The 23213-nt window shown below is 35.7% G+C and overlaps 2 protein-coding genes across 2 annotated transcripts; both read right to left on the bottom strand.

The window, feature by feature from the left end:
• Nucleotides 1-638: 638 nt before the first annotated feature.
• LOC124836273 (clathrin heavy chain 2-like) lies at nt 639-13239 on the bottom strand. The gene is made up of 30 exons (XM_088091696.1): nt 12918-13239; nt 12609-12813; nt 12434-12522; nt 12242-12320; nt 11984-12111; nt 9545-9643; nt 9341-9449; nt 8966-9045; nt 8662-8889; nt 8509-8574; nt 7624-7740; nt 7289-7486; nt 7003-7119; nt 6813-6872; nt 6426-6512; nt 5964-6047; nt 5727-5861; nt 5584-5646; nt 5393-5497; nt 5175-5287; nt 4797-5049; nt 4543-4679; nt 4187-4465; nt 3096-4098; nt 2500-2985; nt 2214-2384; nt 1908-2093; nt 1591-1713; nt 1404-1514; nt 639-1319 (listed from the first exon to the last, which is right to left on the bottom strand). Exons 1-30 carry the CDS (start codon nt 12957-12959, stop codon nt 1119-1121), a joined length of 5154 nt encoding a protein of 1717 aa, XP_087947822.1. The 5' UTR covers nt 12960-13239; the 3' UTR covers nt 639-1118.
• A 421-nt stretch (nt 13240-13660) lies between these two features.
• On the bottom strand, nt 13661-15291 carry LOC124836272 (mitogen-activated protein kinase kinase kinase 17-like). The gene has a single exon (XM_047311399.2). It carries the CDS (start codon nt 15151-15153, stop codon nt 13705-13707), a length of 1449 nt encoding a protein of 482 aa, XP_047167355.2. The 5' UTR covers nt 15154-15291; the 3' UTR covers nt 13661-13704.
• Between the last annotated feature and the right edge of the window lie 7922 nt (nt 15292-23213).

Genomic DNA, 23213 nt, shown 5'->3' with positions numbered 1-23213 from the left:
TTGGGGTGTTAATGTGTTTGAGAGTCATTTGAGGTTATAAAATAATATGCATTCAGTTAAAGTGTGTTAAATCTCCTTCAGTCTTACTTTGCTCCATAGCCACTTCTTCCTTGGACCTATTTTCTTTTCTTGGAGATCCAACCCGACAGGGTCAGGTTCAAAGGATTGCAGAAGCAAACATATAATTATAACCAATGTCTGAATTCCCATACTCAAATGCAAAAGTAGCCAATAATTTGTATGCATGCATTTTTTCCACCTATATCACATCAATTATCTTCAATGGAATTTTTAAACTCATTTTTGCTGGAGGTAAGTTAGATAGTAGCGTTCCTTTTAAAGGATTATTTCAAGTTTTAGCTACATGTCGGTTTCCATAATAAGTAACCTATTGCATTTTCAGTTTTCCACTTTCACTAATAGTATATCTTTAGTCATTAGTTGATTATCCGCATTTTCGTGAAAAGTGACGTCAACGTATAGTATGCAAATCGGTTATCGGTTATCGGTTATCGGTTATCTTAATGGATTCGATATTCTCCCTCAGTTGATTGCAACAAAGTTTCGATGTAAGGATCTATAATATACACTTTGTTTATGTGCTGCAACTAATCAATAGCAATGGCTATCCAAAAAAGGAGCTGAAACTAAATTTATTGAATGGATAATAAAAAAATTATGGGCTAATTTATATCCCTGAAAGAATTAAATCATCATACAGTAATAGATAATTTTAAATATTATATGAAAGTCTATATACTAAGAACAGGAACTTTAAGTCCTAATCAATAAACATTTATGACTTGACAACTACGAAAACAAATAATGATTAAAAAAAATAAACTATACAGGTCGCAACCAAGTCAATGCCTCAAAAGGAGACAATCCAAAAGAAACAAGTAGCTCAGAAAAGTTTCATTGAAGAAAGCCGCAATCATTGGACAGTAGTATCAGGCTGGGCTAGGCTACACTTGAAGGTTGATGCTTGGTGCCACCACGCGAAATTCTTTAACCCTAAGAAAGTAGTTACCTTGAATGCAAAAATGAGATATTCTAAACAATCTAGCTTCACCAGTAAAAAAAATCGCGAAATTCTCTTGTCTGTTGTTGATTGGGAGTTAGTAGCCGCCGCCCATTGGAGGCATGCCAAAAGGAGGCATTGGTGGCATCCCCATTCCACCCATGGGTGGTGGGGGAGGCGAGGGAGTATAGCCTCCACCCATTCCAGGCATTGGAGGAGGGGAAGGGGTATAGCCTCCACTCATTCCTGGCATCGGAGGTGCCGGCAAAGCAAGCGGTAGCAACTGGGCATACATATTCTGGAGATCATCGAGAACACTGTTAAGTTAATAATCAAACAAACAATATGATTGCTTGTAAAAGGAGATTCCAAAAAGGCTTACCTGCTGAGCAATCACTTCCTTCTCCTCCTTTTCCTTAGCTTTCTCCTCCTTTTGAGCTTCAATTTTGTCCCTGATAAGCTCATCCACCTTGCTTGTATACTCTCTAATAAACTTCAAGAAAAAAAAAAGTGGTTAACTTCGTCTGTTGATGAAAATCATTATACCATAGCCACAAAAGAAAGCATACCTGTAAGAGATATGGGAAAGCAAAATCAATCATGTTGTTCATCCAAGCTAGCTCAAGAGCAACATCTGGCCGGATAATATCATAACAGACAAAGAGGCATGATGCAAAACACTCTTTCTTTCCCTGAAAATCAATATATTCCCTTTATTAATTAAGATAAAAGAACTGGTGCAGGAAATGAAAAAGGGAGCAGCAAAAATAATTTCTAACTGAAGCAGGGGTCAAACCGCACTATGCCACCAAATGGGGCTTAGTTTGTATCTAATTGTATAATACCAGAGCTGGATATTTTAAGGAAAAGGACAACAAATAAACACCTTCTCAATAAAGTAGATAAGCAAATCTTCCGAGAGTTCACGATCACCAGATTGAGAGCATGTTTCCATGCAGTCCTTGTAAAGATTGTCTTTCTTTGACAAAGCAATGGATTGCTTCCATCTTCCTGCTTTCTTGTAAATGTATGCAGCAACACGCCTCATTTCAAGAAGTTCATGCTTCTCAATCTGCATATGCTCATCGTTGATCTCAATCAATAATAATTCGAAAATTGTAAATTTACCAGTAACATTATAATCTCATCTTTTGCTAATTGTCAACATAAGACCAAAAATAAGGAGATTCACCTTCTGCGCAAGACCTATCTGATCAAAGTTGTCATGCAGATCTATTGATTCTCGAAGTCTGTCATAGTCCTCTTCCTCGACATAAATTTCATTCAGAGCTTCATTGACAGCAGATACATTGGTGCTTTGAACTGCAACCATGTACGGCTTAACTAATCTAAGGTGGCCAGCCTAAAAATAAAAAACCCAAGCAACAAGCAATATTGTTACAGAATGACATTTGAAAGCAGTAACTTACCTCACCAAATAAGATTGAAACTGTAAATAGGGTAGAAAAATTGCAGACCTTCCGTAGTATATCTACTACACGAGTGTGGTCCACACGAAGAGCAATCACATTTAACATATCATTTATTACATCTGGATGCTCTTGTAAGTAGAAGTGAACAGCCTTATAGTAGAGCTCTACACTTGCAACTTTAACTATAACATCTTTGAATTGCATGTGGTCCCATGCTTCTGGAGAGTGATTCATGACAGTGGTTGCAGCATTATCAAACTCATCATATTGAATGAATAAGTAAGTGAGTTCTTTCCAGTGCTGCTGTTCATCACATGCCCGAATAAGCTTTGGAATGTTAAGCCGAGTTGAGAACAACTTAATGTGTTCCATTAGCTTCTCGGGTCGATATCTTGCATATAGAACTCCCAACTCAGTAAAGATACCCATATGTGCACGCTCCAATCCTAACCCACTTTCCATTAGAGATATGAGTTCATTGAAGCATCCTCTGTTCTGATAAAACTCGCTAACCTCCTCCAAATCATCCACCTTCATATATAGCAGATAGTAAGTAGCCAGACAGCAGCAAAAAGGTTAGACAAAGAAATGAATTGTTTTTCTTTCCAAATGTTAAAATATAAACTAGAAAATTATGTCACCTGAATGATGACATTGAGACCACAAATCTGAGCTAAGCGGAATTCCTCAGCATCAACACAGGCAAAACAGACTTCCTTCCATGTTTTTGAACTGTTTGCTTTCCTGGCTGCATCAACAGCTCCTTGGAACTGTTTAAGCTTCACCAATGTGACTGCCAACTTAGCCCAGTTAGAAATAAAAGCAAATATAATTTTTGCAGCCTCATACAATGTCTCATCATACAAGCGGTCTCCAACATTTGGTAAATTGGCAACATTTGGCATCAGTATAAACTCTTCAATTTCTCCAAGACGGTCAATCTTAGCATAAGCATAAATGAGCTCACTGTCCACCTTGGGCTCTTTGGTCTTCTGCCTAACCATGAGAAGATACTTCACCAGGTCATGGTATACATCTGCATCTTCAGCAGCCTTAATAACCTCTAAGAAATGAGTTGAATCATCTGCACGAATGAATGACTCAATTGCATCACTCACTAAGCCTTCCCTAAGTTGTGCTTTAGCCACCTGACTCCAAACAGCATCTTCTTCAACTCGGAAAGCAAACTCCACAGCACGATCAATAGTCTGGAGGTTATCCAGCAGGACATTAACAGCCTGAACATTCAAATTAAATTTCTTAAAAATAGCAAATGCCTCCTCATAGAGTTGTGCTTCCACGGCTACCTCCCCTACTGCAGGTCCATCAAAGTTGTCCAACCTATTAATGTAATCCATAACTCTTGAAGGATCTGCCTTGATTGCAGTAAGGATCAGCAAATTTTGCAGATTAAAATTTCCACTAAAAGCAGAATTTTGTAGCACAATCTTTTCAAGAAGCTCGATCAACTCATGTGGAAGATCGGCAGTCATAAAAGCTTTCACCGCAGCTGAAACTTGCTCAGGACTCTTGCTTTCAGGCAAAGCAGTGGACACCACTTGATCAATCAACTGCCTTCTAAACTCGTTTTCAGGATTAAGAACTTTCTCCCAGAGGTCAGAGTCCATCCTTTCCACAACATATCTGACACACATCGGAAAATAACATGTGTCACAGACTAGCATTATGAAATACAATGAAAACTTTTCCTGATACAGGTCAAAGTTCACACCTTGCTTGGAGTTTGAACAAGGAGTTTTTATTAGTAACATTAACAAGCTCGTCATCACATTGCCCTCTCCTATAAGCAACAACAGCAAGGGTAGGATCCCGCTTTTCACAATATTTACCAACAACACGAGAATCATAGTATGGATTGGTTGTGAGAAAATGCTCGGGATTGTTGTTGCTGTCAATAATTATTTTACCCAGAGCATTATGTACATGCACATCCTGGCTTCCTTCACTTACAAGATGCTCCAAGAATTGAGTAAGCAAGCGGAGACGATTCCTATGCATAGGAATTTAAATTAGAAATCAAAACGACATTGATATTGGAGATGAAAGGTAGAAAGAAAACCAGCACACCTCTTCTCACATTCTTCAACTAAAGGCTCAACTGGCAGAAGAGAACGAACGGAAAGTATAAGACCTTTAATAAAATCTTCAGGGCATTCATCATCTAACAACTGTCCTACAACTAGAGGAGCATTTCCAGGATTGACCTAAGAGCAAGAAGTACAGAGTTTAGGTCACCGTTCTAAAATTTTCAAAGATTTGAAGGACACACGTATTATACAAGGATTACCAAAATCAAATACAAAACCTGTAAACAAATTTACCTTTTGAACATAACCTTCAATATATCGAAGCATATTGTTAGTATAGAGATAATGGGTGAGATCTGGAACAAATCCAAAACGATCACAGACATTAATCAATGGTCGTGCATCTGGAAGCTTGGCCTCCATAAGAAAATTCTTTGTCTTCTCAGCGTCATAAAAGTTTGATTCCCTAGTTACACGCTCAACCTCCTTAATTTGTCCAGTTTTAGCAGCAGCCTCGATATACTTGAAGTGAATATCAGGATCCTCACTTTCCAAGACAACAAAAGAAAGTTACAATAATTAAAAAAAAAAAAAAAAAAAAAAAACTAGAACAGTGAAGCTGGGGCAAATAATGAAATGAAGTCCGTTCCATCCCCAGTAAGAAAGAAATACCTAGAGCTCAAGTATGCACCCAAGAAAAAGTATAGTCCCTCATAGGATTTGAACTGCTCAAATAGTTTAATGCATGCTTCAACACCCAACTGCTCAGAATATTCCTTAGCAGTCTGCAAATCATGTACTAGAGTAAGATACTCTGAGAAATTAATTATGGAATTCAAGCAAAAAAAATAGGACAGAAGTCTTGCGGCAACATTGTCCAGAGATAATACCTGAACAATTATTTGAAGATTTCCCCTGAGATTGACAAGTAAAAGATCTTTCATACACTCTAGTGCCCATTCTCGAGAAAGGGTACCAAAAAACTCAACTAAAGCCTGAAATACATCATATATGGTAAGAATTAAGAATATCAAATAATTTTATGAATAAACTGGGTCATATGAGCAATTGCAATCAAAACCTGCGGCTCAATGGCATGTGTATTCACAATGACACGTTTGATGTCTGGCAACTCAGAATAATGCTGCATAAGACACAGACAAGGTTCAGGATATGCTAATGAGAGAACATTATACTGCCATCAGAACTTAAGAAGTAGCGAACCTGAAGAGCCCGAATGAAAAGGCCTGCCTTTTCACATAATTGTCCAATACGTGGGCGATCATAATGACTGAACATGCCATTGGCCAATATAGCATCAGCAACATTTGGAAAGGTTACCAGATTAATTTCCAAAACCTAAGTATAATACATAGAAAAATATGATTTCAATTTTAAAAAAAACATATATATCACCATCCAGTTCAGGGACAGTGATAATGACACATAAAATAAAAGAACCTTTGTTTGAAGATATCCATGTTCAGGAAGGTCTGGCTTCAGCACATCCAACAAAAAGGCCGTTGCCTCACGGATCAAATTCCTCTAAAAAGTAGAAGAAATATATATATATATAAACAAGATTTCCAATTCACATATAACCAAAAAAAAAAAGCATGCAATCGGTTCCTACATTAAAGTTTAAACAAATCACTTTTAGTTGAAGGTAGAGGAAACTATATTAGCCTAAGCAATGAAGTTATCAAAAGCCTTACCAAAACCAAAAATTAAAGAAAGATTTGTTTTCACATAATTATTATTATTTTTCATTTTCAATTTTCAAAAAGGGTACAGAATGAGTGCAGTGATATAAACAAGATTGTACATGATACCGTCTTCTAAAATTACAACTGAAAAATAAATAATAAGAGAACACAAAGAACAAGGTTTCATGAAGATCCAAAGGGTAAACTGCAAGTAAACCTGAAGAAATAGATCAGTAATTGTGTTGTAGTCTATGGGGCATCCTCCTTCCATTTGAGACATCATCAGAGCAAAATTTACAGCACCCTGCAATCAAAGAAGTTTTGAATTATTCTATATACATAAACCAGAAAAAATATGGATGCCCAAAAAATAAACAACTTAGATTAGAATGTGGATGAGTAATGTGGAAATATTCTTAAAATTAAAGCAACATAAGCATAAGGAAACCATTTCCATTTGGATGCATTAACTGCCATTCATTAGGTGATGGTACTTTAAGCAAGGTATGCTCGGACTTCCAAAACATAAATAAGTACATGATGAATGTCAAGCAAGTCAGAGATAAAATTGAATCAGATGATTGTTCAGACAAAACCTTCTCACCTGGGGATCTGTTCGTAAAATTGTTTGAAGAAGGAACATGTAATCAGGTGTATATCCAACCTTCATTAAAGAAACAGAGAAGAATGGCATTACAAAGGTAGTGGTAAAAAAACTAACAAATGACACAATAACATTAAATATCAACACCAATAATTTTGTGATCCTACTAAATTTAATAAAAAAAAATTACCTGCTTTGAATATATCAGGATTTTGTCAAATTCTCTCCTCTCCGCAAAAGCTGCAACAACTTTTGGTGTTGCTCTAGCTTTGATATAAATTTTCAAAGCAAGGTCATTATCCACCGTCTGCATATATGCAAGCCTCGTAAAAATTAGGAAAAGCAAAGGAACAGATCATGGGTTTCTTTAAAAGGAATGGACAATTTGGATTTTCCTTCCCCAGACCATCAATAAAATAAAATTAATAAATATGTCCAAATGAAAAACAAATAACACATTAAATTTCTGTCAGGACCTTCACAAGGTCACCAAGCTCCTCACTGCATTCAAGTTTATCCTCTGCCAGCCAATTTTCCAAAAGATTCTTTTTGTTCTGATTTACAACAAGTCGTGACAGTTCCAGTGACTCAAAAGCATTAAGTTTTCCCATGGTTAACAGAGTTCCAAAGTATTGCAACAGTGGTGGTGTTTGCCCAGCTTGCACAGGTACACTCTGAAAGCAAATTAACAAACGCAACTCAAGAACACAGGATAAAAAACATATTGATATATTAATGTGATTATGAATACCCTAAATTTGTAACAAAACCAAGAAATATTAATGTAACAGCATTTTCATGCATAAAAGACCTGAAATTTAGCAACAGTATCAGGAGTTCGAAGTACTCCTTGGGGTGATTGTGCAGCAAGCTCTGCAGCTTCCTTATACTTGGTCTGAGCAAATAATTCTTGAAAACGCTTAACAACCTGAGAGAAAAAACACAAACAAAACAATAACAATAGGTAAAAATAAATGAACTTTAAAATTGAAAAGAAAACTCATTCTTCCCTCTCTACTATCAAACAACCTACGAAGAAAAAAATTATGGTTGGGGAAAAATTTATGCCCTAATAACTCCAGTTACTGATCTTTGAATCAGAAGTTACAGTTGCCATGTTCATATTTCACATCAACATTTTTTTTAGCACATACTTTTAATGAAGATTCCCTTAGGCCTCAAGTAATTACACCTTACAAACTGTTACCTGTTCATTCCGGTATTCTGTCAAAAAATAAAAACATATATACAAGCAAATGCTACAAAAGAAAATCATTTTCCATCATTTTCTCAAGCTTTTATGCTAATTGTCTTGTTGATAACTGCTCTACTCCAGATGACACATCTGAAATGCTTTTATGACAACTGCGAAACTGTTACCTGTTCATTCTGGTATTCTGTCAATAAATAAAAACATATATACAAGCAAATGCTACAAAAGAAAATCATTTTCCATCATTTTCTCAAGCTTTTATGTTAATTGTCTTGTTGATAACTGCTCTACTCCAGATGACACATCTGAAATGCTTTTATGACAACTACAATCTATTGAGAGAAAAGGCATACAAGGATAAATCTTCTAGTTAAGTATCCATCAGGTAAAATATTTCAGCCAATTTAAATGTAAATACAAGGAGTTCATGAACTCTAAAACTACAGATAAAAGTATAAAATCATCATATGCAGCTCAAGTTACCAATTCTTCTGCACCAGGGAGGTTTCCCCTTTTAGCAAGACTAACAGCAAGTTCCAAATTATTTAACTGCCAAAAATCCAAGCAAAATATTAGAAGTAGATAGCAAAAGAGGTGTCTGCATAGCAAAAGAGGTGTTCGCATAGCAAAAAATACCTGGCCACTAACAAAAGGTACAATGGTTGCTTCATTCACAGTAGCAAGCAACACCTGGCCACGTCTATTTATAGCATAAAAGCCCCCTGATGTTGAGGCCTCTGCTGTCAAAAATATCGGATCGGGGCTGATTCGATTTCTATAAACTGCAGTGGCAGTCTCTAGATCATAGACAAATAAAAGACCGAGTTTTGTGATAACATATATCAAACCATACTTATTTGAAATCTGCACAGTGAAACAAGTCAGGTATTCAATATAATGTTCATTGGGAAACAGAAAATCATAAAGTCTACACTTATACCTGCATTGATACGGGAAAGTCATCAGCAAAGTCTGGAGGAAAGAAGAGATCGGCTTGTTTCTTTGAAAAAGATGGCTTGCCTGATAACCAATATCACAGCATACCAGAAGGTAGCAAAAAAGGCATTAGAATGTAGCAAGAACATATACTACAAATAGCAGACACTCTATTAAAGCTCCATAATTACATCACGTGTTGTTTATCTCCTATTAACTTATTAATCACTTTATATCCTATAATGTCCTCTTTCATTAACAAGTTAAATTGATATTGAAAAATTATTTTTCTTTAAGATTTAAAAAAAAAAGCTGTTTATACTAATGAGTGGGGATGTATCTATTGGCTGATAAAGGAAAAATCTAGACATGCATATACCTGGCTGGGCGCCAAGTTCAATGACATGCATCTTTGATGTAACCTGTCCAGCATTGATGCTCTTGGATGCAAAACAAATAAGAGTTGAATCCTTATCATTGCCAGCAACCTACATGTTTCAAAATAAAAATATCAGACAGTATTCAACCTACAAGACACACACCTGAAATACATACTAATCAATCACAAAGAAGACAAAATTACTCTAAATGTGGCAAATGAGGCTGCATGTGCTTCAAGAGCCTGGCTCCGCTGTTGATCCACAGAGAAAAGTTGCATATTTCCTTTCACAAGTTGTGGTCTCTGTAACCAACAAATCAAAATACTATCACTCCAACAAATAATAATTTCAGAAGATTTTATCACTAGCAATAAAAAATATGAAGAGATGATAATTCAGTAAGTTTAACATCCCCCCTCTCAAATAAAAAACAGAAAAAAATGTTTATTACACAATATAAGTTCAAAACAAATTAATTTGTGTAAAACATGTTGTCATTAATAAGGCATGGAAAAAAGTTGAAGGAGGATAACATTTGACAAAAAATATTGAAAAACATGAGTAACCTAAACCTAACTTGTAAACACATAGCAAGGAAAACCTTCTAAAGTGTATGTAATTGTACATACTAAATAGAAGTGAAAATAATACAAAAAAATGAAAAATATAAATATGAGCCATCAATTGAATAATTAAAATCACGGACTTGTTTATTTCATCAAGAAAACTTTGTCATTTATTTACCTTAATATAACATCTAGTACCGACCAGAAAAATAACAATGGAGGTAAAACTAAATGACTAAACCATTGACTATTTACAATCAGAAGTATTAATATCCTGTGTCTTGGACAGCTTCAGTGTGTAATTATAAATCATTTATATATATATATATATAGGCCAGATTTATAGTCCTTATTTCTCAGAATAATACAAGAGAAGTAAATTTGCATCAAAAATTGATGGTTAAGACTAAAAAAGTTATTTATGAAATGTTTGGGATAGTTGTGAAATAGAATTATTTCAATGATCAGTTATATGTATAATATATTACTGTTATAATCACAATCAGTTTTTGTTTGGGTAGATTTTCTGAAAAATAGTTTTAAAATAATTAAAATCATTTAGAAGCAACAAAAATCCACTTGTGCATAAAAATATGAACGAAGCTTACAAGGAAAAGAGCTTATGTTTTCAGAAAAAATATATATTAAACAAATTTCAACCATTATCCCTAATATCCAACTGAAATTGCAGACATATTTTTTTTCCAAATCAGCTGAATTTCCAACTAGTTATCTTTCCTAAAAATAAACAATAATCATGTAACTACTTAAAATGGAAACATGACTACTTAAAAAAGTCACACCACTTCACGATTTAAGAAAAAGTCGTGACTTGTTAAGAAAAACTCACATCATATAATTGTTTTATTCCCAACATTCATCTCACCCACACACAAAATGTTGTGTATTCATCTCACCCACACACAAAATGTTGTGTGTGGGTCCATGTATCTTGTTAAATTTTATCATGAACAGTCAAGATACCTAAAAGTCATGTAATTTACATAAATAGTTACACAAACAGTTTATGCAACAATATTGTAAAAAACTTTTAATTTGGATACTCGTTAAAACGACTACCTTAAAATGTAAAATATATATATATATATATATATATATATATATGTGAGAATTTTCCTAACATATTTAAACAAAATCCTCAAGTCTACCAAAAATAACTCATAATAAGGATTGGAACAAGGCCAGAATTTACAGTATGTTACAGCACTATAGCCATTGAACTTGAAGTATACAAATACAATTCTTAATAAAATGCAACAGCCAAAACGTGTTTATGCAGCTGTTGATCAAAAGGTATCTTTTGTCTACATTTACAAATATATATGTGTGTGTGTGTGTGTGTGTGAGAGAGAGAGAGAGAGAGAGAGAATTTTGCTAACATATTTGAACAAAACTCTCAATCTAAAATAATTCATACCAAGCATGAGCACAAGGCCACAATCTACAGTATGCTACAGTACTAGAGCCATTGAAGTATCCACATATACGATTCTTAATAAGCAATGACAAACCTTCACTTAAAATGTAGCACTTCTACCAAAATAGAAAAAGAGAAGTAAACTAAGCAACCTAAACCTTAACCTAAGAGGAAAATTAAGTGGCGAAAAAAACAGAGTTCCATACAAAAGACAAGTTTTTAAACGCCAACTTTCTTTGATGGGGGTGAAAGATGAGTAAATGAATTTTTAAATATAATATATTTCTAAAAAAATTTAAATATATAGATTGGATTATTTATTAAATGGGGCATGAATAGATTTGATTTTGCAATTTCCATTCATTTTCAAACAATCCAAAATGCATTAACGGGTTTTTAACTCATCCATTATAATCAAAATCAAAATATCAAATTTTACGAAACTGTAGAATAGCACCTCACTGACTATGTTAGAAACTATTGTAATGTCTTCCTCACATACTCTAAACCATCCTATGAAATTAAATTGACAAATTTTGCAACTTAATAGTGACAGTAAGCTGACAGACAAATACAAGAAAAAGACAAGGGGAATTGCTAAGGGCAAGGTCACGTTGCAACAGGAAGAAAACGCATACCTCAGAAGAACCAGGGGCAATTCCAATCAAAACCAACCACTTTTCAGTAGGATCACAACGGTAATTGATGATCTGATTATTCGCCAAATTAGCTGTCCGGTCAAACACCTTCACTGGCTCACCCTCACCTAGATAAGAGAAACCATAAAAACATTAGACTCTCACTCAAAAAAAGGTCAATCAATAGAACAAGAAGAGAGCGTAAGATAACCAGCAGTCAAACTTATACACAAGCAGTAAAATAGTACATTACATTACCTTCAATTGACCAGTGATACACAGATGACTGAGTCACTACGCCTAATGTCTTCGGAGTTATCCACTTCCAAAACACAACCTAAAGGAAATGGAGGAAAATAAAGAACATCACGAATAATTAACCAATAAACTGATAACAACAGACAGATTGTGGGAGAATAAAAATCGTTAACAAATATTACAAATCCTCACCTGTTGGCTCATTTGATACGATTTCATCTTCGCTTTCGTTTCAATGTTAAACACTTGCAAATGATCCTGACTAGTGCCAGGAACTTGAGCTGCACGGAGAACAAGCGTCACATTCGTTGATCGAATTGGAATCATCGCAGAGTCAAGTAAAGCAATGGGAACAGCGAATGATTACCTTTAAGCGCGAGAATTCTGGCGTTAGGGTTCATGAGAGCGGAATCAGCGGTGATAGGGCGTCGGAGTGGTTGCATGGGCATGGCCATATCGATCATGACGACGCTGTTCTGCGGCGCGGTTTCCCTGATGCAAATGTACTTGTCCGATTCCATGGTGACGTGCGTGAAGGTGATAAACTGCGGGTTGATGCCCACGCTTCCCAACTGCAAAAAAGACGAACGTATCGGAGAGTCAGAAAACGAAGAGAAAATGGAGAATGCGACGAGGCATTGCTGGGAAAACGACGGGATAGTGGGGGAATGCGGACCGTTAAGACTTCGCGCATGGCGATGGGGGCGTTCGCGGCCATGGCGGGCGTGGATCCAAGGGAATTCGAAAGTGAGAGATGGTGTGTTAGTGGTGCGCTGCGAGATCTGAAGCAGTGAAGAGAGAGAGAGAGAGGGAGGAGAGGGGGATAGAGAAGAATAAGGAGAGTGTGTGGAAGGAACAGAAGGGAAACACACCACAACGAACGAGGTGGAAGTGGAAATGGGAAAATGGAAGGATCCTTTCTAAAATTGTTTTTGCTGTTTTTGATTCCTGGAAGATGGAGGGAGAGGTGGGCCTTGGGCCTGGTAGGCCTGGTAGGCCCAGGCCATCCCATTTGACATTAGTAAATTAATTAAATGGCAATGATGATTTGAAATTTTGTTAACAGTGTTGTCATTGATATTTTCGTGGTGTGTTTGAGCATGTTGTGGATAACGTGTGGACAAGCAAGAGTGTCTCTGATCCCAATTCGTGGCTAGAAAGCTTTGATCTAAGGTCCTGTTAAAAATGCGGAATTTAATTTTCTCTATCTACATTGTTTTGAGTAATGTAGTTTTAGAGCATCACGTTTGCAAGTGTGGAGTGTCATGTCATACTCACGCAACATCACAACTTCATCGTCCCTTTGCCTGAATGCCCCAACATGTGGGGTACATTACGCAGCCAAATCCACCCTTGCGATCTCACTCTCAATTAAATCTCTACAATGCTTCCTTGGTTGCGTCATGCATGCGTTGTGCTCAGTTACAAATATACTCTTCTTACAAAAATTACTCATAATGCCATCAATACGAATCCACCCAAATAACCCCAAAACATAAATAATATATGTTTAAATACTTCAAATAGAAACAATGTGATTTCAATAATTTAAAGTACAACTTGTAAATGTTTATTTTCAGTATCATTCTTTTTTTCTTATCAACATTTTCCCACCCACACTCACACTCACTGCGCCGGTTGTACTGTAACAACCACCGCCTCCCACCCAAACACCACATTCCCAATTTTACCATTTCGTTTTTCAAGCTTTCACATTCCGAATTTGTCCTTTCCTGAATTCCCCGTTCTTCCCTCGAATTCTCAAAATTTTCCAAAATCGACCCTTCTCTAACATTCTCAGAACTGTCAGCCACCACCGGTTCGGCATCGAAAGCCAATTCCCTCACCATCACCCATCCTGGCGCTTCCCAATTTACCCCTACGCTCGTAGCCAATTTTCCAATTCTATCCCTTGCCGAATTTTCACTTTCAGTTATTATTTCTTCTTCTTCCTGTTCTTCTTCCTCGTCGAACTCAGCGAACTCCGAGTCAACTCGGTCGAGAACACACCGAGGCGACGATTCCACGATCACACCACACGGTAACAGAAACGGATGCTCCAGCAGTTGATCGCAGCTCCACCGCCGCCACGGCTCCCTCCTCAAACACTTCTCCAGAAAATCCCGGCCGAGCTCCGATAACCGGCGCGGAAACCCCGGCACGTCGCCGGAGAATCCAATCCGACTCAGCGCGTCCATGGCGTTCCCCTCCCACGGCGGTTTTCCGGTGAGCATCTCGATCATCGTGCAACCTAACGACCAAACGTCCGACGCCGGACCCTGACACTCCCGGCGTATCACTTCCGGCGCCATCCACAGCGGACTCCCGCGCGGCGATGCCGCCGGGAGACCTTCCCCGTCGAACTCCATCGCCGAGCCGAAGTCGGCGAGCTTGCAGTTGCGACCGTTGGCTCCGTCTCCAACAAGGACGTTCTTCCCCTTCACGTCGCAGTGCACGACGCCGTTTCCGTGCACGTGCTTCAGAGCGCTCACCAAGCACCACGTGTATTGTCTCACTAAATACTCGTCCACGTCGGGGTCCAGGTCAGCGAGAGTGCCACATGGCATGTACTCCATGTGAAGGTTCCGCTTCTCGCATGTGGTGTCTTCGCCGAGAAAGGTTACCACGTGCGGCGAGGACATGCGTCGGAGGATCCGAATTTCGTTCTCCAACGCTTCGAGCTGACCCGGGAGACCCGTTTTAATATCCACAGACTTCACCGCGAAAATTTGCGTTTGGGCGTCAAGCTTTCGAAGCGCGACGCTGACGGTACCAAACGCGCCCTTGCCTATGCACTTGCCTCTTACCCAAGTAGAAACCATTTTAAAGTGTGCGTTTTGAGTGTGCCATTGAGAGTATATATATATATATAGTGGAGTAGGTGTTCGGTGTTTGGTCCTGCACAAAAACATTTTTTTCCTTTTTTTTGTTTATTTTGTGTTCTACGTGGAATTAATGGAAGTGGATAATTAACGAAAGTGGTCGCAAGAAGTGACGTAAACGGTGATAGAGAGAGGGAAGGAAGAGTTTTTGTTTTGTGGGTGTTTTAATCGTTATCCATTTTATATTCGAGTTTGAAGAACTTTTCCCATTTTACTTCTTTCTGTGGTTTAATTACGTTGCTATTAATGGCATGTATGCAAAATCAAAAAATATTGTTAGATGCTTATCCAATAGCACTCATTTAAGCTATAGTTGGTTGGGAATTACTTAGAGACAAAACCATTGTATTTCAACTAAATTAGCCTAGGAACTAGATCGAGACACTCATTGTATTTTAACCAGATTGGATTCACTAAATTTGGAACACAATTAGGTGAATCATCACTTTTGTTAGGAGATTTATGATTAGTTTTAAAAATATATATAACTGTGTTTGAGTGATAAGAATACGATGAATTAGAAGATGTGGCTATGATGTGTGGTTTGGGTGAATATTATTTTGGGCAAAGGGAATGGAAGAGAAGACAGTAAAAGATGAGTGGGGAAGTGAGGCTAGTAGAGAAGATGCCCATCCCATTATGCTTGTTGCTCTTAGCCATACAATGTTCAAAATATTTTTATTATGAGAAATTTGATGCATGTGGATACTTTAATTTTTAGGTGAGGTCCCAAAATCTAGTCGTATCTTTTTTAAGATCTGAACCAGGATGCATCGTACAGTATCTCTTCTCTGTTTCTCCTGGACAACATTATTGGAACACTACTTTTGCTTCTCCGTATTACGGTTCACAACACAAAATTTATTCATCTAGTTTTTTTCTTACATCATCTTATCGTTCATTATTTTTTTATCTTTTTATTAGCTCTGTAGATGGCATTATAGAGCACTCACCGTTGTTGTTTTCCCTTTTAGCACCTTTTATGAATTTGTTTATTTGGTCTGTGCATGAAACTGAAGTTGAGTGGCTTAAAATTTAGAGTAATTGCGCCACTTGTCGTGGTGTGGGTGCTTGCAAGTGACATTGAAAAGGAATTGACCAAAAAGAATATAAAACAATGATCAACAGCGTTACGCAGGAGGAAAGGGAAACGAAGGAAAAACAAAGTTTGAAAAGGAATTTCATTACATTCTCTTTTACATTAAATGACTTGTGTAAGTAACCGTTTCATGATAATTTGGATTATCGTTGATTTTGGGTTTGACATGAGTGCGCAAAGGAGAAGCAAACGAGATAGAATATGTTGGGAATATGCATAATTTGTTTGGATGAGGCCGTTGGTTAGAGTGTTAAGCAAAGTACTTCATGACTTTGACTTGCATATTGTGTGACGCAATAACACAAAGGGATTTAAGTTTTGGATTAAGAATTCAAATTATAGTTTAAAAACAATCACCCAGGAAAAATATATCATGATTGCGTTGTATATATTGATTAATAAATGAAGGTTCTGAGGTGATTTACAATTTAACTACTTCTGAAATGCCATATCCAATCGTGTAGCTCAAATTTAAATACTAAAAATATGATAAGAGCACGTTGTTTGACATGGTTTCGTATGAAACTCAACATTATATTTTTAATAAGAAAAGGATTTTTAATTTTAATTTTGAAAAATAGTACCGTGACAATTAGATAAGACAAATTATAGCATAGATGAACTAAGTTAAACGCTTGCTCTGGTAATATTATTATTTGATTGAAATTATATTGAGATTGTAATTTGAATATCTTATTTATTCGTGAGTTAATAACTAGTTAGTAATTAATTTAATTATATTGTATTATGCTTTTAGTATATTAATTGATTATAACATTACTCCAACATGATTATAAATTGAATTTCTTTTAAGAAAACATAATTAAAATTTGAGAATAGTAAACACTTGATTTTAAGAAAATTATTTCGTATATAGGTCGGATTATAATGAATTTAAGGATTTATATATGAATATGAGTGCTGCAATCCTTATGAACCTAGAATTTTAATTTAACCTCTTTTTTTTTAATTTGGATGGTTTTATATCTTATGTGTGTTATCTTGATTATTTTTTTTCCTAAATTTTGTTACATGTTCATCACTTTAATATGATTTGGGATTTAGAAATTGATGGAAAAATATTTTCTGAATAGAGATTTGAAACGAATCAAAATTTTGGTTCTCACATTGGTTCTTCTTTTTACCAATAAAAACACTATGATGAAATAAGTTTTTTAAAAAGAGTTTCATGTTTTTGTGTATCATGAATATTTAAAAATATATTCTAAAATTTTAATATTTAAATTTGATAATGAAATTACTAAAAATATTTATCAAAAATAATAAATTTAGAAATTAAATTTTTGTAGTAAAATAAAAATCATACATGTAAAGTACGACTTCCTTAAAAGTAAATAAAAAAAAAACTTTTAAATCTTGTTTGAAAATGACTTCTTTGAAAATAATAAAATTTTAATTTTTTTTAAGCCACGACTTCTCTTTCAAGTCGTGTTTTTAAAATATGATTTCTTTTTAAAATCATGTTTTTGAAATACGATTTACTTATTTATGTAATTATTTTAAAATTTATCCATTTTAATAAATTTGAATTAAAATTAAATAATATTGTAAAAAAAAAAAAGGATTACGAAAGAGTATAATGAGTGAAAACTAACATTAAACTTCTCAAATATGAATTTTCAAACAACTTATCACTTGATTGTTGTTATCTTATATTATATTGTATTCTATCAATTTTAATCTCTTTCATTGAGATGAATAATAACCTATAGTGAATACAACTTATATATAATTTATTTTTTCTAAATCAACTATCTACCTATCTTCATTCAATTATAAATAACTTATTATTATTAATCAACTATATAATAATTATTTAAAGATAATATTTAACAAATCCACACTTCATAAAAACATTTTCAGAATAGAAAACTTATTTCACCTTTTGGATGTGTATTCGTTAGCAAAATAACAATACTCGAGATTATAATATATATACATATATAACCTAAATGAATATTCAATAAATAACTATGTTTTGCTATACTGAAAGTTGATAACGTTTATGAAATAATTAATTTAACAAGTTTTTGGTGAAAAAGCTAATTGAGAATTTGATTCAACACTTGTGAGAAGCAACACATGTACTCATATCTTTCCACATAACGTGCTAGTATTGTTTTACTAAAGAACGAAGGAAATGTGAGAAACGTATTCATAAGACGAGGAGTGATTGGTGGTGTGTAAAATTAAACCAAGTTGATGATGCACTCTGAGATTAGACAGAAACAATATAGTACAAGACTACATGCACTAAGATTATCACAAATGTTGATTGTGATTGGATAGTTTGTGTTGGTTGCATGTACATTCGTCTCTTTAAAAATATCATTTGCTCAAGGATCACCTTCACCACACAAATTTTTGTGTTCAGCCTTATAACACAAAAAAGTTGCATTGCACCCAAAAGAAAGTGGCACAAAAAGTGAGATAAATACCATTTCTCAACTTATTCAAACCCTGTAACTTTTTGACCACTTCCTTCTCCTATCAACCTCAAGTCAAACCATACCAAATATCATTTCTCATCATCACTTCATCATTCTCCACTCCTTAAATAAATAAAATATATATATATATATATATATATATATATATATATATTTTGAATTAATTAGATTCTAAATTAAAATTTGTTCATCTTAAATTAAATACATTTTTGTCTATTTAAAAATAAATAGATATATAGTTCTTTTAACCTAAACATTAATTTTTTTAGTTGTTAAATAATGTGTTATAGTGACAATTGAATTATTTACACTATTTATCATGTTTTACCTTAAATGTCAATCTGAAACGCAATTTAACACATAAAAAATATTAATATCATTGGATTAAGAACTATATTAATTTATTTTTAAAGTTTAAAAATCAAAATATATCAAGTTTAGGACAAAATAAATTTTAATTATGTCAAAGTTTGCAGATTAAAAATATATTTAAGAAAAAAAACTTATCTTTTTTTCAAAGTTTTAAACTAATTTTTTAAAATACTAAACACTACTACGAAAAACAATTTTTAACGATAATTAAATAAGACTTTTAAAGACTCTTTTTTAACCGTTATTATATTAGACGTGTTAAAAGGTTGGAGAATCCACGACGATTCTAAATCATCGTTAAAAAAATTAAAAAACGATTATGTCTCTAGATTTTAACTGTCGTGCATTAAGTTTTACATGATTCTATCACAAAGGTTTGATGATGCAAAATGTCACTTATGGAGGTATAATGGTGCGATATGGTGAGGAAGAGTTTCGAAAAGTTGTATGGCATGGTGCGGAGGAGCTTCACAGGATGTAGAGGTTGCACAGCGCGGTGCGACGAAGCCTTGTGGGTTGTGGAGTGCATGATGTGTGACAAAGCTTTGCAATGTGCGGAGGTTTGCGTTTATGAGGTGTGGGGCATAAACTAACAGCGCGACAGTGGGACGCGTGAACAAATGGTGATAAAAGTAGAATGCGTAGCAGTAACGGCACGACTAGAACGCATAATAGCGAGGCACACAAATCCACACAGTCGAAGACACAAGCAACAACACTAGATTAAATGACAACAACAATGTGAACCTTGAAGAGGGTAGATAGTATTGCAAACAAGAGAGAAGAAGTTTAAAACGAGAGAAAAAAAATAACACATGTAGTTGTGGGAAGAACAAATATGAAAAGTTAGCGTAAGGACGGTTGAAGCAGGTAACCATTGTTATTTCTCTCATATGTGTTGTAAAAAGCTGATAGAACCACGAAAAAAATTTCCTGAGGCGTGTAGAGTCATTATCCTTAAGGACTTATTCGCGGTGTGTTGCGCAAGTCCCCCAAGATACAACAGGAATTTCTCAGAATTTATGAGGATCTCAAAACTAGCAAGGAACTCTGAATAGAGTATAAGAATAACCCAAAATAATTTTATAAGAGGAAAAGATGATGAAACTAAAAGAAGAGGAGAATGAGAAAGATTGGTTTTGTGTATGTCTTGGAATGGAGAAAAAACTCTCTATTTATAGAGTTAGGAAAAAAATCAATTAAATAAATGAAATTAAAAATCATAAAAGTCTTGACGTTGCAACAATTAAAATTTGAACGTTGCTACTTAAAATATTAACTTTGCAATCAATAAAATACTTTTGTTACCGTTGTCAACGTCTATGTTCTAAACGTTGAAATACATGAGTTTCATATTTTGCAATATAATAATAATATATTATAACAATCCCCCACATATTGCAAAATAGAGTTGAAAGAAACAGTCTTTGACTCAAATAGTTCACACGGTAAAGAAAGATAAGAAACTTTTATTCTGGGTTTCATAGGATGTAATGCATTAGAGCTGGTATAGCAAGTTATATGAACCAGTCTTAGATTGAGATACTTAACACACAATATAGTTGGTATAGCAAGCTATATGAACCAAAGACACTTGACGTGTGTTAGAGGTTTATCAATCACAATACACCCCCACAATCCTTGTTGTATTGTGCTTACTAGGCCATGCGCGTGTCCGGTATTCATGTAGTGCTCTAGAGATCATGCCAAGTGACCACACTCGACACTCATATAGGTGATTTCATCAAGTATATGCTGCAAATCATACATCACCCAGAAAGGATATGAAAATCATTAAAAACTTTGTTTAAACTAAAATTATTTCACCACATAGAATTTTAATGACAAAGTTTAACATCTCAATAATGCAGTCACTAGCACTTTCACACACCATAGGATGGGACGTAATTGATTAAAATCAATTTAGTGCTATCTGAACTAACAAGTGACTTGTTTTCATGGGTCTCCCATCACAAAGGTTGGGTTACCATCACTTGTTTGTTTGCAAGTGGCTTAAGTCTCATTTCCCTCGATGTTTCTAATATCATTTGTCTTCCCTGGGGTTTTGTCAGCGGATCTGCTAGATTCCGTTCTGACTTCACATAATCAATGGAAATAGTTCAACTCTTTAGTAGTTGCTTCACCAAATTGTGTCTCAATCGAATATGTCTATTGTTTCCATTGTAATTCTTGTTTTTAGCTATAGTTATTGCCGATTGGCAATCACAGTGTATTAATACCGATGGGGTTGGTTTCATTCCTAGTGGAATGTTCACTAAGAAGTTTTTCAACCACTCAACCTTATTACTAGCCATCTCGAGAGCAACAAACTCAGATTTCATTGTTGATCTTGCAATAATTGTTTGCCTAGCTGATCTCCATGTAATCGCATCACCCCTAAGTGTGAATACATAACCACTAGTGGATTTTGTCTCATCTGAATCAGAGATCCAGTTAGCATTATTGTACCCTTCTAGTACAGCGGGAAATTCACTATATTCAATGGCATAATCCATTGAATCTCTTAAGTATCTCATAAGCCTAGCAAGTGTATCCCAATGTTCCTGATTTGGACATTTAGTGTACTTACTCAGTCTACCTACTGCATAAGCAATAGGTCTAGAAAAGCTCATCAAGTGCAGTAAGCTCCCAATTATCTGGGCATACTGAGGCTGAGATAATGATTCTCCTATATTTTTCATTAATTTAGAATTAGCATCATAAGGGGTACTTACTGGTTTCAGGTCATAAAACCCAAACTTCTTAAGAAGTTTCTCAATGTATTGTTCTTGAGATAGTCATATACTATCTCCCTTCCTTATGATTCTAATACCTAAAATTACATTAGCTTCACCCATGTCTTTCATTTCAAAATTTGATCCTAGAAACAATTTTGTTCTACCAACAATCTCATTGCATGTACCAAAGATTAACATGTCATCCACATACAAGCATATAATGACACAATCACCGTTTTAAGATTTAGAGTACACACATTTATCAACATCATTGGGTGAAAAACCATCACAAAAAAACACATTATCCAGTAACCCAGGCGATTCATAACGACATTCGACCACGTGTTGTCGACCACTCGGTGCCCGACTCGTAACGACATCTGACCATATGGTGTTGTCGACCACTTGGTGCTCGACAACCATATAAGTCATGTCGCGACATGAAGCATTCGTGCGACAAGTCGTCCACTTATGTTGGCACGCAGGATGAGTGATATACAGAACGCGATACCGCGGTCTAGCGGTTACAGGTAAACAGTTACGCATATTGACTAACAAGCGCCGCGAATCATGGAAGTACTTGACTAAATATCTGGCAGTTATAACTTATAGATAGCCAACTCCAGTAACCACCCGAGATCTCAGGTAAACGGTTTATTTTACTACTTTAAATACACACAGCATACCAGAAAAAAGGTACGTTTTTCCCTAAGAGAAAAGGAGAAAAGATTTTCTTATTCTAACAACACCCCTGTTGACTTGAGCGTCGGAGTGCCTTTGCAGGTACCCAGCCCACCGTATTCCAAGGATAGAGCGTAGAAAGAGAGAGGAAGCATCATCAGTGAGATCACAAGGAGGAGCATTCTGGTCTTATTTGGTTTGTATTTCGGTCTCCACATCTGTACTGAAACATTTTGGCGCCCACCGTGGGGCCCAGATTTACAATCCCAACAACGACCACCAGAACAATGGAGGATTTGATCAAGCAGCTGCAGGCGCAGATAGAAGCACAAGAACAAACCATAAAGGAACAGCAAGAAATCCAACGCAAACAGGCAGAGGAGCTGGCAGCACTGAGGGCGCAACGCCCACCGCCAGAATTGTCTACCTCGAACAGACAGAATAATAATGAAGAGAGTCACCATGGGGGACCATCTGATCCTTTTGGCGGGGATAAGAAAGGGCCTACTTCCATACGCCTCACCAACTTACTTCTGTTCACGGAAGCCATCATGCAAGCGCCCATGCCAGATAAACCTCCCCCAGTGTTAGAACGCTACGACGGCTCCGCCGATCCCGACAATCACCTGCGCAACTTTATAGACGCCATGGCGTTCTACACAGATAGTGACCCTGTCATTTGCAGAGCCTTCTCCTTATCCCTTAAGGACGAGGCCTTGGAGTGGTTCC

The sequence above is a fragment of the Vigna umbellata genome, chromosome 5, assembly GCF_029865625.1.
Source record: "Vigna umbellata cultivar VRB3 chromosome 5, Vumbellata_1.0, whole genome shotgun sequence".
In the NCBI taxonomy this organism is placed as follows: domain Eukaryota; kingdom Viridiplantae; phylum Streptophyta; class Magnoliopsida; order Fabales; family Fabaceae; genus Vigna; species Vigna umbellata.
This window is presented reverse-complemented; position numbering and strand designations above follow the sequence as displayed.

Excerpts from the sequence above, each read along its gene's own strand:
- LOC124836272 (XM_047311399.2), bottom strand. The coding sequence starts at position 15,153 with ATGTTTTTGTGCAGGACCAAACACCGAACACCTACTCCACTATATATA.
- LOC124836273 (XM_088091696.1), bottom strand. The coding sequence starts at position 12,959 with ATGGCCGCGAACGCCCCCATCGCCATGCGCGAAGTCTTAACG. Across the intron at positions 5,647-5,726 it reads TTTTCATTCGGGCTCTTCAG|CATTATTCTGAGTTGCCAGA; the intron begins GTTCGCTACTTC and ends TGTCTTATGCAG. Across the intron at positions 4,099-4,186 it reads TTGTTCAAACTCCAAGCAAG|ATATGTTGTGGAAAGGATGG; the intron begins GTGTGAACTTTG and ends GATGTGTGTCAG.